Genomic DNA, 15,663 nt, shown 5'->3' on the forward strand with positions numbered 1-15,663 from the left:
CCATGATGTTGTTGGAGCAATAGAAGAATTTGAAACAGCTGACCAACAGCAGGATAATGTGGGTGGCTTTGTTCTCGGGTGCTGACTGGGAGGCAAGCCTGGAACTGCAGCTACTGGGATGTCTTGTGGTGTTGGTAAGGAGGTCACCATATAAAGTCTAGTGATGGTCATGAGAATTACAAACACAAGATCTCAAAATAAGAAGATAGAGATGCAATACCATAATCGATTGTCTTCTATCTGCTGAGTATGACAATATACATTGGAAAATCCAGAACCTGCAAGAGTAAAATTGCTTTTGGCTTTCATAACCTTAATGACCAGAACATAGATGAGTGTTATTGACAACCCAGAAGAAGAGGAAAGAAGGGAAAAACCACACTGAAGACTTAGATTTAAGCCACACGCACTGGAGCAAGGTTGTGCTGATGGAAAGTGCCTGGGCGACTCTGAACAGGTACATCACTGCCATGCAGCCCACACCATCCAGAAAACATTGGACTCCAAAAGTTGCCATGATGTCTGGCAATATTGTGAAGGTGAGGTTCAAGATGTTGGTCACAGGTGCATGAAGATAGCATCGATGGGCTTCTTCAGATGAGGTTGGAATCAAAACATGTACAGATAGAGCATGGAGAGCAGGTAGTTCCCATGACACCAATGCACAGCTGGGCTATGAGGAAAAGCCCCCATATTGATTCACCAGAGAACACTGTGAATGGCATTGTAATGTCTGATGTATGGAGCAGCCAGACAGTTGATACCAGAATGAAAAATCAGTGCATTATTGATCCGTTCTAATATGAGGAAGATTAAAATCAGTTTCAGGCCCAGGGTTGGTTCTTGTGGAATGGAATCTCAAGGGCTCCTGAGGATCTTAGAGGACAGAAACGGATGAGATTATAGAAGGGAAATCCTGGCTCACACCATGGGTCCTAATGCCTTTGCTAGGAGAACTGTGGGCCTGTGGTACACAGAAATTTTCACAGTATAAGGAGGTTTCTAGATCATCAGATTGTGTGTGTGTGTGTGTGTGTGTGTGTGTGTGTGTGTGTGTGTGTGTGTGTGTGTGTTCATGAATCCCTGGGGCTTCATCTCACATCCAAAAAGCTATCCCTGAGGTTTCCTTTTCGTTGTTGTTCAAAGCTAACAGCTATACTTCCATCTTCATGCTGGTTTATTTGAGAATTAAGTCTTGCAGACTTTCCTGCCATGGCTTACTTTTAATTGCCATCTTCAGATTTCAAATTCCTGAGTAGGTAGGACTGCAGACATGAGCCAACAGTTCTCAGTACAAAAATCCTATTTCAAAACACATGTTATCCATAATTTGGTAGAAAGTAAAGGTAGTTCAAACTCCAGAACCAGAAAAATTTCCTTAGTACCGTATTAAGTTTTCAATTTCAACTCTTCTGGGAAAGAAATTCCAAAGAGGGGGAAATTACTGGGTAAGGAATCAAAATAAGCTACAAAGGAGGAGTGTAGCAAATATATAAGATATGAAAATGTTTTCACACACATCCTACAAACTTGATTAAGCATTGTATTTAGTCTGCTATTTTCTTAGCATGGCTTTGAAATCAAATGGGATCAATATAGTGTGATCAAAAGAATGGAATACAAGTGTATTTGGTGGGCAAATAAAAAAGTCACAGAAAATAACTGCAGAAATGAATGTATCTCTGATGTCCAGAGCATCATATCTGGCAGTACTGAAACTTTTCCATTGAGGTTGGATGAGCAAAATTATCTGCTGTCTGGACAGTTTGTCAATTATGACAATTATGGGATGAACCAATGCAGCAGTGGTACGCAGTAGACACTATGTGGATAGGAAGTATACAACTTATGTGTGGTGACAGAATGAGAAAACTGGGAAAGACAAGGGGTGACATTGTATTCAAAGAAATACATTGAAGGAAGTAGTGATGTAGAAAAACTGGTAGAGTGCCACTCTTGAGCCCCACATCTCAGGGACAGAACCTAGGCCTTGAGGCCTCACAAGTGACAAAGCAAAATATACACATGGCCTAACTTATGCAATGTTAATCCCCTCTACAACACCTCTATCACATCAATGAAGATTATATTGGTAATTAAAATGATGACAGGGAAGACTGCAACACTAACTCCTGTCATTTCAAAAACTGATAAGATATAAGATATAGAACCAACCCAGATGCCCCTCAGTAGATGAATGGATCAAGAAAATGTGGTATCTATACACAATGGAATTCTATGCCTCCATCAGAAAGAATGGCATTGCCCCATTTGTTAGGAAATGGAAAGGCTTGGAAAAAATTACATGAAGTGAAGTAAGCAAATTGGCTCAGCACAGACCAAGATTAGATGTGAAAGTCCACAAATAGAGTTGAGGATTAAAACTTATGAACAAAGGAACTAATGGGGCATAGAGAATTACAAAAAGGAAAGATAATAGTAAATAGACCTCAAAGCACATCCGATATGCAGTGGTAGGAATGGGGGCTTATGGAACATCAGCCAATGAGCAGAATGTGACATGCCCTGTTCCAGTGCAGGTCTCCAATCAATGATAAAGAAAATATTAAAAGAACTAACCAACGCAGTGGCCTCCAGAGTAGACAGATAAGACCCTTTTGCTCAGGACATCTTTCCAGAAAGTGCAGTGGTGACATCTGGACATGCATGGGCATACTCTCTACACAGCGCTGTCCTAGAGTTTCACATTGTTTTTTGAAGTAGGAACACTGATCTTCTCCCTTGAGTGCCTTTGCCATGCTGCTTCTTCACAGAGAAGAGTCATGGAATTTGGAGGACCTAAGAATACATGCCATTGTCCATATGCTGCTTGGTCATTGGCTTCATCCTGCTTTATGATTGGCTGTATCTTTTGTCCACTGCATCCTGCTATGTCATTGGCTTCATCCTTCATCATTGGCTACATCCTAACCTGTCAGTGGCTACATCCAGCTTCCTCATGAACTGTATCCTGATTTGTCATTGTCTGTGTCCTTTCTCATTGCCTGCATCCTACTGCCTTATTGATTTTTATCTGTTTTCTATTAGCTATATCCTGAACATCCAAGAAATCCAAAAGGACTACTTTCAAAACCTATACTGAGATTTTGGCCATAGAGGAAATAATTAGGCAGCCTGCTTAAGAAAGCCCATTTGAGCACAGGTTGGAGACACCAGAGACAGAGTGGGTGTGGCTTTTCACTCACCTCCAGTGCAAACTAGACTACTAGGAGTGAAAATCCACATCCTGCTGCCACTGATCGCAGACCGTACAAAAAAACCGGGAAAGCATGTATACATCCAAAAAACATCTTCATGCCACCTCACAGAACAGCATCTGGAAAGTAGCTCTCCCCCAACACTCCAAAAGAACACCATCTTTGGTACTTCAATAGAGCCTGCCATAGCAGCTAGTAGATATCTTGGGCCAGAGAAGCTGCAACTGTGGTATCATTTTTCAACAGGACAAAGGAATCTGATCAGTGATAGTAACCTCCACCTAGAGGAAGGTTGCCCTGCCCAGGAGGAGGTAGCTCTTCCCAGGAAGGGACAACTTTGCCAGGGTTGGCAGAGAGGGTCGGTCCCACCCCTCGGCAGCGAACAAAGACATTCCAGTCATATAGCAGCTACCCTCGGAGCTTAGTGTCTGTAGGAATTAAAAATCTGTATAATCTCACTGGATAGACTGAAAAACTGAGAGTGGCTCCAAGCTGGGCCAAAAAAGGGTCTCAAGAGCTAGACAAACTGGGAAAAGCCACTGATTCCAGACATGCCACAACCCCACACACACACAAGCTCAATTGCAGAGATTCCAACCTGCAGAAAGCAGCCACCTCCTTCCTGCAATCTGTGCAAAGCTGATCCCCTCTCCCACTGAGTTAGTCTGAGAGGAGGGACACAAGGACTCCCAAGATTGCAAGGCAGAACTTTTTTCTGTCTGCTTAAACTGATTTGAGAAAACAACTAAGCCATAAGGAAAACCAGTCACTGCAAGGAAATCAAAGGCTCCATCAAGAGAAAGGGTAGCAGAAATAGGTGAGAGACAAATAAATTGAAGTATTGTTTTCTAAATGTAATTTTAATTTTTTCTATTTTTATATTATTCATATATTTTGCCCAGTTTTTCTTCTTCATTGCTGTTTATTCCTACAGAGTCTATGGTGATTACTAGTCTTCCTCCTTAATTGTGTGTATACTTAATTCAGGCTATATTTTGAGCAAATATCTATTGCTCAGTTGTATGATTTTTATTTTTATTTTATTTTTTTTTGGGTCCGGTCATGGGGCCTGAACTCTGGGCCTAGGCGCTGTCTCCCAGCTCTTCAGCTCAAGGCTAGCGCTCTACCACTTGAGCCAGAGCACCACTTCCAGCTTTTTTCTTTTTGCTTATATGGTGCTGAGGAATCGAACGCAGGGCCTCAGGCTTGCAAGGCAAGCGCTCTACCACTGAGCCACATTCCCAGCCCAATTGTATGATTTTTTAATTGTAGACTTTTTACTTTATACATATATACATGTTTTTTTTTTTTTAAGTTAAAGGGTAGGTTTCTTTAGTAGACCTGCTGGGACCAGGCCAGGTTGGCAATCCTCATGGATGAGAAAGGCTTGGGAAAGACCTGAGAGAGAGAGCTGGGAAAAGAAGTGGGAAAGAGCTGGGAAAGAGGTGGAAAAGAGAGAGAGCAGGGAAAGAGAGAGAGCTGGGAAAAAGAGCTCAGAGTGCTGGGAAAGGGCTGAGAAGGAAAACATAAATACATGTTAAAATATCTTTATTTCTTCCTTTGTTTTTTCTTATTTTTTTTCTTTCTCTGAATTTAGATCTTAGCTTTCTTCTGTCTGTTCCTTTCCTTCACTACATCCCTCTACCCTTGTTTTCTCCTCCTCCATTTTTCATTATAAGTTTCAATGTTCTAATTCACCTCAAGTCACTTTCTTTTATTTCTGGTCCTTTACTACTTATTCCTTTGCTTTAGTCCAATGATCCCTATTTGATTGCTGACTCTATCTGTATCAATTTTGACAGTGTCATAGTGGATTATTGTGTCATCTTTTTGGTTCAGACTGCTTTAAAGCTCATGACAGATTTGTTCACTGATTTTATTTTTTTTTAATTTAATTTAATTTTATTTGTGAACATACTGTACAGAGGAGTTACAGTTACATGGGCAGGATATGTTCACTGATTTTAACTATATATATGGAACTATATATATATATATATATATATATATATATATATATATATATATATGGTACACACACACACATATATGGAAGAACAATACCCGTCCCCTAGCAAAGAAAAGGAAAGGTCAATAGGAGAATACCTAACTCCTATTTTGAACCTCTAAAATTTGTGCAAATAGAGGGACTGGTTTTTTTTTTTTTGTCTTAAAAGTGTGTTTTGTGAAAGATTTTTAAATTAAATAAGGTTTTATTGTGAAAATACTGTACAGAGGGGTTACAGTTACATGAGCAAGGTAATGAGTACATTTCTTATCAAGCATTTTTGCCTCCTCCTTTAAGGGAAAAGTTTTTGAAACTAACAGACTCGACTTATTTGACTTCATCTACCTTGATATTATGCTTTGTTTTCCATTTTTTCTTTTTTCTAATGATCTGTGATGATAATTTCATGGAAGGAAACAGTCAAAGCTGGTCTGTGTATGTATGAAAGAATTTATGTATTTTGAGTTGCTGTGTGTATGTATGCACAAGTGACTCACATTAGACTGACATTACTGCTATAAAGAAATCCATTTTCCCAAAAAACAGTGTGTTTTGTGGTGGTACTGAAATTGCTTTCATATCCTAAAAGGAATGATAGAGTTAAAATACCTGCCTATGATTGTTAACCCTTAAAGTCTGTGCAGCTATAGGTTCCGGGTTGGTGGTTGTCTTAAAAATGTTTCCTGGTATGGTCCTGGATTTGCTCTCATTTCTAAATGGACAGAACTAGCCATAGAAACACAAAAAAATGGCAAGTCCAGGAACCTCAACTCCTACTCAAAATAAATAGGCAACAGAGCAATCAATGAAAAACCTAGAGGACAGTTCTCAAGCTCTACAAACACTACTTGTAAACATGCTGAAAGAAAAGACTGAAAGCCTGCATGAGGCTATACTTGAGCATGATGAGGCTAACCAAAGATTAATAGAGGAATTCATGGAATCCACAAACAAAAAGCAGTATTAATTCCAACCAAAGGGGCTGGGAAGGTGGCTCAGTGATAGGGTACTTGTGTGGCATGCATGAGGCCCTGAGTTCAATTACTCAGCACCGCATAAGCAAAAAGAAAAAAGTTGGAAGTGGTGCTGTGGCTCAAGTGGTAGAGTGCTAACCTTGAGATGAAGAGCTGAGGACAGTGTCCAGCCCAGAGTTCAGGCCCCATGACCAGCAAAAAAACAAAACAAAACAAAACAAAAAACCAAAAGACAAAACATAATTCCAACCAAAGGAAAGGAAGTGCAATGAAAAATACATCAGATTCATTTCAGAATCATAGCAGAGAAATTCCTCAATATCCAAATGATAGGTCCACTCAGGTACAAGAAGCCTTTAGAACCCCAAACAGACAAAACCAGAATTGGACATCCCACCACCACACTGTGATCTACACAGGATTTATAAAGACCAAGCTTAAGCTGGGGCTTGAACTCAGGGCCTGGGTACTGTCTCTAAGCTTCTTTTGCTCAAGGCTAGTGCTCTACCACTTGAGCCACAGTGCCACTTCTGGCTTTTTCTGTGTATGTGGTACTGAGGAATCAAACCCAGGGCTTCATGCATGCAAGGCAAGCACTCTACTACAAAGCCCCTTTCCCAGCCAGTATAGAGCCTTATAAACAGGAAATAGCAATGGAAATACACTTCCAATTAGGCCCAATGTCCAGTGGATTCTAGGCTTGCAGTGCATCAGCCAATGAACAAGCGTGTCACATACCAAGTTGGAGTCCTGGTTTCTGAGCAAAAAAAGAAAAGAAAAAGAACTAATGAATGTGCAATGGCCTCTAAAGTAGAGAAGTAGGCCCCGTCTCTTAGAACACTCTCCAGAAAGTCTGATTGTTAACGCTGTATACCCAGAGCCATATTCTCTCCCCAGTGCTATCCAACTTGTTGCTTGAATCCTGAACACTGATGTTCTCCATTGTGTCCCAGTGCCATGCTGCTTGTCACAGTGTAGAATCATTGAGGCTGTAGGATGTAAATACAGGTGTCATGGCCTATATCTTGCTTTGTCCTTGGCTGTACCCTTTCTCATTGGCTGCATCCTGTTTGTAATGGGCTGTATCCTGCTCCCTCATTGGCTGTCTACTGACTTGTCATTGACTAGATCCTGCTTCTTCATTGGCTGACAAGCCAGAAAATACATTCTTTATCCCAGCAATTATATTTTAAGCAACAAAACCCCGAAAAAACTTTGATGGAAACACACTTTTACACACACACACACACACACACACACACAGAGAAAGGCATATTCAGTAAGACTTCAAAACCTCAATATTTTAAAATTACAGCATATCTGAATTTGAGTAACTTGTCTAGTGCTCAATCCCCACAGCTCCACTCTAGGTCCTTTGGTGGTCAATTAGATATTCTAGTCTCATTGACGTTCCTGCCTGCGCTAGCTTTGAACCTGTATCCTCAGATGTTAGCATCCTGAATAGTAGAATGACAGGCCTGAGGCACTGGCTCCTGGCCTCTGTGGTGTTTCTATCGTCCTACAAACAGCAAGGATAAGGTGAGCAGAGTTGGATTGCCACCATGGTCTTGTCTTCACTTCTTCTTAAAATTCTTGTTATAACATAAGTGAGTGAACCATCGTGAAACCATTCTGTTATTCTTCATGAGCAAGAATGGGCATAGAGTGGGGTAGCTGAAGGACAACATCAGAAGCACACCCTTGGATTTGTTCAGTTTCTCCAGCGTCCACAAGGAATACACAATCACGATGTTGTTGGAGCAATAGAAGAACACGAAGCAGCTGACCAGCAGCAGGATGGTGTGGGTGGCTGTGTTCTCGGGCGCTGTCTGGGAGGCAAGGATGGGACTCTGGAGGTGCCGGGCTCTGCGGCGGTGTCGGTGGAGTACCCTCACCATGTAGAGGCTGGGGGCCACCATAAGGACCAGGAACAGAGCATCTCGCAGCAGAAAAGAGCTGATAATGGGCATTGGGGTGGCCCTTATGAAGTTCGTTTGACAGTAGGGATGAGAAAATCCCAGGCTCATGATGGTGGAATTGCAATTGGATTCCACATTTGTGATGATGTCGAAATACATGATGGAATTCAAGATCCATAAGGAGAGCAGAGAAAGAATGATGCAGGTGGAGGGTCGACTTTTCAGCCAAGCCCTCTGGGCAGGGGTGCGGCTGATGGTGAGGGCCTGAAAGGCACTCATGAAGGTGGTAGTGCAGGTGGACAGTCCCCGCATGACCCTGAACAGGAACAGCATTGCTTTACACGTGGCATCATCCCAGAAACACAGGACTCCATATGAGGAGATGATGAAGGGCATGGACTCAAAAATGATGGTCAAGGCGTTGACCAGAGTCAGGTGCATGAAAACTATGGCAATGGGTTTCCGGAGCCGGGGTTTGCACACAGACGTGTACGCGTACAGCAGGAAGAGTACACAGTTCCCCAGGACGCCCAGACACACCTTAGACACAAAGAGGAGCCTGAACACAGTGTCGCCTGGGGTAGCTGTCATTGTGTGTGAGTGTGTGTGTGTGTGTGTGTGTGTGTGTGTGTGTGTGTGAGAGAGAGAGAGAGAGAGAGAGAGAGAGAAAGAGAGAGAGAGAGAGATTGTAGATTGTGTGTATGTGTGTTTTGTTGAGAATCAAAGCAAGAGTGCTGCCCAGCCAAGAAGGTGAGAAAGCTCTAGACAACACTGTGATTCCCCCAGGTGGGAATCTTCATGGTGCTCCATTTCTTTATCAGGTAAGCCAGGCTTAGAATGAATGCCGAAAGATAGAGTGTTAAACAATGATTTTAAAATAGTTTCTTTTTTTGGGGGGGGTTTCATACCGCTTATGATATTGGAACTCAGTGCCTGGGTACTTTCCCTGAGCTTTTTTACTCAAAACTGCTGCTATCCCAGTTGAACCACAGCTCCATTTCTGGCTTGTTGGTGGATCACTGGAGATCAGGGTCTCAAGGACTTCCCTTTTTGGACTGACTTTGAACCTGGATCCTCAGATCTTTGCCTCCTGAACAGTTGGGCTTACAGGCGTGAGCCACCAGGGTCTGGCCCATACAATTGTTTTAAGTGGAGTCTGGGGAAAATGTTCCATTTGCCAGTTCTGGAGGGTTGGAAGTGTTCTGACCTCGGTATTTCAGACATGAATGTGCTGTGACCTTTGAATCTGTAGGGCCTGGAAGGACCTGGGGAGACACATGTTAAAATCAGGAGGGAATTCAAAGGCATCACACTGGGCTGGGGTGTTAGGAAGGAAGATCACTGGCTGTCTCTTCCTGTGGTCCCAGGGGCTCCATCATGGTCGGCAGTGGACTGTACAAGGAGCACTGGGAGCCCATGCATCTGATTGGCTTCACTTTTTGTAAAATCTTCATTTTTGAACACCTGTTGCACAAATAGCACATCCAGTAAAATCCCTGTGGTGATGGCTACAACATGACTTTTGTTTTCTGGTTGGTCATGGAATGAACTCTGGGCCTGGGCACTGTCTCCACTCATCAGCTCAAGGCACTCTACCGCATGAGCCACAGAGCCACTTCTTGTTTTCTGTGGTTCATTGGAGATGAAAGTCTCACGGACTTTCCTGCCTGGGTTGGCTTTGAACCTCAATCCTTAGATCTCAGCCTCCTGAATAGCTAGGATTACAGGCGTGAGCCACCAGTACACAGCACAATATGACGTTTTTCATGGTGTATAGAAATACTAGAAGGTAAATATCTAACCAATATTTTCTGTACATTTTTTCTGTACATCGTGGGGCTTGAACTCAGGGCCTGGGTGCTGTTCCTAAGCTTTTCAGCTCAAGGCAAGCACTCTACCGCTTGAGCCACAGCACAACTTCTAGTTTTGTAGTGGTTTCTTGGAGATAAGAGTCTCTGGGACTTTTCTGCCTAGGTTGGCTTTGAACCGTGACCCTCAGATCTCAGCCTCCTGAGTAGCTGGAATTACAGGTGTGAGCCACCAGCGCCTGGCTTATTTTCTGTACGTTTGAGAGTTTTCCCCCTGTATCATTCTCACTCACTACTGTTCTTGTGTTTTCTCTCACATCACAGAGAATCTTTTGTTCCTTAATAAACTTGCACTGAATTAAATTAGTATCCTATTTTTCCTGACTAAGTCTGTAAGAACATTTTCTACCCATTCTCCTGAACAATCTCCTGCACAACAAAGTTTCACTCTGGCCCTCTTTGCTGCTGCATGGAAGTATTCTCACTGTTTCCTGGCCAGAAACAAGAGCCAAATTGTTGAGCATGACAACTCTGTGTGTTGCCCTCCTCAGCATCCATTGTGTCTTCCAGAGACAGTTTACCTTTTATGAATTAGAATTCTTAGGAATTGTGATATTGGCTATGGTTCACAAATGTTCATCATATTCTCATATTGCAATATGTGTTATCTTTCCTATGTAATCAGGATCTTTCCAGATTTTCTTTTTCTACGTGTATTGGTCGTGGGTCTTGATTGTGGGTCTGAGCATAGTCTCTGAAAATTTTTCCTCAAGACCGATACTCTATGACTTGAGCCACAGCTTTGTGTCTGGTTTTTTGGTGCATAATTGGAGATCAGTGTGTCATGGACTATCTTGCGTAGGCTGGCTTTGAACTGTTATCTTCAGATCTCAGTTTCCTGAGTAGCTAGGATTACAGGCGTAAACCACACACACTCAAATCATCTTTTAACAAGTGCTTGCCTTTTTTCTTCTGCTATTTCTAAACTTTTCAATTTAATCAGCATGACCTCTACAACTTTCTTTCTTTCTTTCTTTACAACTTTCTTTCTTTCTTTCTTTCTTTTTTTAGATCCCGTCGTGGGGCTTCAACTCTGGGCCTGGGCTCTGTCCCTCAGCTCTTCAGCTCAAGGCGAGTGCTCTACCAGTTGACCCACAGTGCCACTTCTGGCTTTTTTCTTTTTGCTTATGTGGTGTTGAGGAACCGAACCCAGGGCCTCAGGCATGCAAGGCAAACACCTACTACTGAGCCACGTTCCCAGCCCCACCTGTAGAACTTTCTAGTGAAGCTTGTTATTTTATGTTTTCCCTTATTATTGGACAGAAGTGCAGTGTGAAGTGAAAGTATTAAATGCAGCTCACTCACAAAGAACTGACTTGGGCTGTGTATTTTCCATAAAGCTCTCTGCTCTGATTCTCATTCCATGACCCACTGGGCAATTATAGGACTCACATTACTAGGATCAACCATTGCAATGCATTATTTTACACAAAGATGTTAGTAATTAGCAGAAATAACAGGGGGAAAAAGGGAAAGATGGAAATGATATAAATAAACCTGATCAAGGCAGTTCATACTCTTGAGCAATGTGCCGTGAGAAACCACACACCCAGTCTTTCTCAAATGCCATGTTTCACCCAGTCAGAATAAAATTCCATTTATTCTCTCTCAGACACTGATGAAGCCAATCCACTGCCCTGAGAAGCCATAAGGGTGCAGAGTTTTTTTCAGCTGAACAACATTTCCCAACACAATTATTGTGCTTTACAAATGGAATGAAAACTGCCCCAGACAAATGATATCTCCACACATTGAAAGATAAAAATCTGCTGTGAAAACTTGCTACTATGAATATGCATTGTGAAATTTCTGCCACAGAAGTCAAAGAGATGATTCAGACACAAAGATCAAGAGAACAATGTCTGAAAGGAGCCCTAACATTACAGACTGGGTTCTGGGATGAGGACAAGGAGAGCAGACAGCCCTTATGGGAGAAAACACAGAACAAGTCAGCTCCTTGTTAACAAGCCCACGTTTCACACACCCACCTCTCAGTGTCCAATAAGATGGGGAAAAGTTCACCATTAAAGTAGTAGCTGGAAAGCTAATTTAAGATGGGAATTTTAGAGATAGCAATAGAGAAAATGCAAGCCCTTGTGGAAAGAAGATTTTGTGGCTCACCTGCTACTCAGGTGGCTGATATCTGAGGATCCCAGTTCTAAGCCAGCTCAAGCAAGAAAAGTTTGTGAGACTTGTGTCTCCACAGAGTCACCAAATCTGGAAGTGGAGCCAGAGCTCACATAGCACAGTGTTAGCTTTGAGCAAAAGTATTTAGTGACAGTGTCCTAGCCCCAGGACTGGCACATAATCACACACACACACACACACACACACACACACACACACACGCACACACATACACACACACTGCATGGTTTTGTGATTACCCTTGTAAATACATTTGAAAGTACTCCTAATATGCCTAGAAGATGGAACATACCATGGGTGAGTTGGCAGTTGTGCAGGACTCGTCTGGAAGAAACCAAGCAGTGTTGTGCCACAGCGGCTGAGGTGTGCACATCCGAAAGAATAAAAAGCAAGCAAATACATGAACAAAAATGGTAGCATTGAGAGAAACAAGAAAGGTGTGTATTCAACCACAGGCACAAGTCAGCGAAATGAAGACGGGCCAGTGATGCACACCTGCAATCCTAGCTACTCAGGAATCTGAGATGTGAGGATTGGGGATCAAAGCTCATGAGAGCAGGAAAAGTCCAGGAGATGCTTATCTTTACAAAAACTAAATAAGTAAAAATAAAAACCCCACAATTGGAGCTGTGGCTCAAGTGGTAGAGAACTTATCTTGGGCAAAACAGCTAAAAAAAAATCTGAGCACCAAGGGCTTGTCTTCAAGCCCTAGGACTGGCACCAAAAAGGAATAGGGAGAGAAGTGAATCGGCAATCCACAGCTCATCCTGGGATGGGCAGTGTTGGGTCTTCACCCCACCCCTGGCTCTGAACCAAGGTTCAGAGTTGCAGAATCCTTCCTCTGGCTGTCTGGACTGCAGACACACAGAGTGTCTTTGGAAGCCTGGCTTGATCATGCGTGCCCATATCAGCCAGAGGAGGACGGGTGGAGGGGGGAGTTCCCCAGGGCGTTTGCTCACCTCGTCCCCTGCTGTTCTCACTCAAACCCTGTTTATTTCTTGTCATCATGATGGGCCAGAGCAGTCAGGTGCCCTGTCCCACGTGCACAGCATGTCTCCTGATGCAGGTCTGTCTGTTCTCCCAGTCCCAGCGGTGTCAAGAAAGTCAAATGGAGATGCTAAGTGCTCATTCAAAGTTACTTCTCACACCACTGTTAAGAAATAAACTCAGCACCACAGGGCAGAGTTCAGAGAGCACTGTGCCATCCAGTGGGAACAATGAGACCTCTGCATTCATCGCTTGGCACTGAGCTCCATGGGGTCTCCGTCTTGGCTCACTGATTGATCACCCAAAGTTGGGATGTCGTGATCACAATGTGTCCTTCATTGTAGAAAATGGAGACCAACTCAGAAAGATAAAAAATAGGGGTTGGGAAGGTGACTTAGTCGTAGAGTGCTTGCTTTGTGTGCAGGAGGCCCTGGGTTTGTTTCCTCAGCACCACATAAAGAAAAAGAAAAAAAAGCAGAAGTGGCACTGTGGCTCAATGGTAGAGGGCTAAACTTGAGCTAAAGAGCTGAGGGACAGCGCGCAGGCCCAGAGTTCAGGCCCCATGACCTGTACCAGCCCACCCCCCAAAAAAGGAAGAAAGATAGAAAATGAACTAGAACTGCGTTAAGTGTTAACTTATCACTGGAATATACTGTCTTTAAGGAGAAATGAGATTGCTGGTCTCTCGCCTTTCATCATTGCTACTCAGTTTGCTGAGATCTGAGGATCGTGGTGCAAAGCCAGCCTGGGCAGGAAAATCCATGAGAGTCTTATCTCCAATAAAACACCAGAAAACCGGAAGCGGTGCTGTGGCTCAAATGGTAGAGTGTTTGCCTTTAGCTGAAGAGCTGAGGGACAGCGCCCAGGCTCACAGTTCAAGCCCTATGACTCACAAAAAATAAAGACAGAGAGAAAAAAATGAAATTAATATGCATTTGTAGGAAACCCGTGTGTATGTGTGTGTGTGTGTGTGTGTGTGTGTGTGTGTGTGTGTGTGTGTGTGTGTTTGTTAAGGCTTCAACTGTGGGCCTGGGTGCTGTCTCTGAGTATTTGTGCTCAAAACTGGTCCCCTACCACTTGAGCAACAGTTCCAATTCTGGCTTTTTGGTGGTTTATTGGCTATAAGCCTGCATAGGCTGCCTTCGAACCTGATTCTTAGATCTCAGAAACCTGAATAGCTAGGATGTCTAGTGTGAGCCACTGGCACGGGGCTGATGATTATGATATCAGCTTGGAGAGCAGTTTCAGTGAGATTGTTATAATCACTGCTACACAGAGTGTTTTTCTTTGTGCAAAGAAAAGCTTCTAATAAGTATATATTGAGCTTATTTCTTGCTGCTTTGCCATTAGAGTTCATGTAGCACAACGTCATTCAACTGGAGTTTTTCATGTTTTATGTACAGGATGATAACATCTGCAAATAGGATTAATTTCTTTTGAGTCTATTTAGGTCCTTTTGGTTTCTTTAACATTGCTTTGGTTGAAAGACCAGACACTAAGTAAATAGCATCAGAGATGGAGAGCCTACATGGCCTCTTTTCTCCTTTATGCAGACGTATTCAGTTTCCTCATTTAGTACAGGGTGAACTATAGATGATCACACAGAGCCTTTGTGATGTTGAAGCACACCCGCCCTTCTCTTCCTAGTTTCTTTGGTGTTTTTATTATGAAGTGATGTTGACTTTTGTCCCAGGGCTTTTGTGCATGCATTGATATGATCATGTTATTTCTCTTCTCTTATATAAATGCTCTTGAAGGGTGCAGTTGATGTTAGAATTTGATTTCAGACCCTGGCTATTTAAGAGCTATAATATTGATTTGTGTATATTTATTTTGTTTTATCTTATTTACTATTTAACCCTTAATTGTTTGTGTAGAGGAGTTGTTGTTCAAAAATGTTGTACATGGTCGAGCGCCAGTGGCTCAGGCCTGTAATCCCAGCTCCTCAGGAGGCTGAGATCTGAGGATCGTGGTGCAAAGTCAGCCAGGGAAGGAAAGTCATGAGACTCTTATTTCCAGTTAACCATCAGAAAATCTGAAGTGGCGCTGTGGCTTAAGTGGTAGAGTGCTGCCGTTGAGCTGAAAAGCTGAGGGACAGCACCCAGGCCCAGAGTTCAAGACCCATGACCCACCAAACTAAAACTGTACCTGGTGACAATGAGTCTTGAAGTTTCCCCACTAGTTGTACAGTTCATTTTCCACATAGGAATGAATATCACTGCTGCTTTTGTTCACAATTCATTCTGCATTTTGGGGAGACTATCCCTACCTCTGTCTTCTCACACATTACACTTCTGCATAAGTCACTTGTATACTCCTTGCTCATTTTTGGTAGATTCTAGTATGTCTACAAAATTTAGTGGAGCTAGACACTAGTGACTCATGCCTGCAGTCACAGAGACTTTGAAGGATGAAATGGATCACTGTTCAAAGCCAGCCTGGGCAGGAAAAACTGTGAGACTCTCATCTCCAATTAACCAGCAACAATCCCAGATAAGGAGCTGTGGCTCCATCAATGGCAAAAACAGTTCAGGAAAAGCG

At 42.9% G+C, this 15,663-nt stretch overlaps 1 protein-coding gene across 1 annotated transcript; it reads right to left on the reverse strand.

Moving 5' to 3' along the window:
* Positions 1 to 7,774: 7,774 nt before the first annotated feature.
* LOC122125673 (vomeronasal type-1 receptor 90-like) lies at positions 7,775 to 8,710 on the reverse strand. Its single transcript, XM_042700212.1, has one exon. The coding sequence runs from the start codon at positions 8,708 to 8,710 to the stop codon at positions 7,775 to 7,777; it is 936 nt and encodes a 311-aa protein (XP_042556146.1).
* Between the last annotated feature and the right edge of the window lie 6,953 nt (positions 8,711 to 15,663).

This window comes from Dipodomys spectabilis, unplaced genomic scaffold (assembly GCF_019054845.1).
Source record: "Dipodomys spectabilis isolate Male_0828 unplaced genomic scaffold, ASM1905484v1 ptg000266l, whole genome shotgun sequence".
Classification (NCBI taxonomy): domain Eukaryota; kingdom Metazoa; phylum Chordata; class Mammalia; order Rodentia; family Heteromyidae; genus Dipodomys; species Dipodomys spectabilis.

Coding starts and splice junctions, on each gene's coding strand:
- LOC122125673 (XM_042700212.1), bottom strand. CDS start 8,710: ATGACAGCTACCCCAGGCGACACTGTGTTCAGGCTCCTCTTTGTGTCT.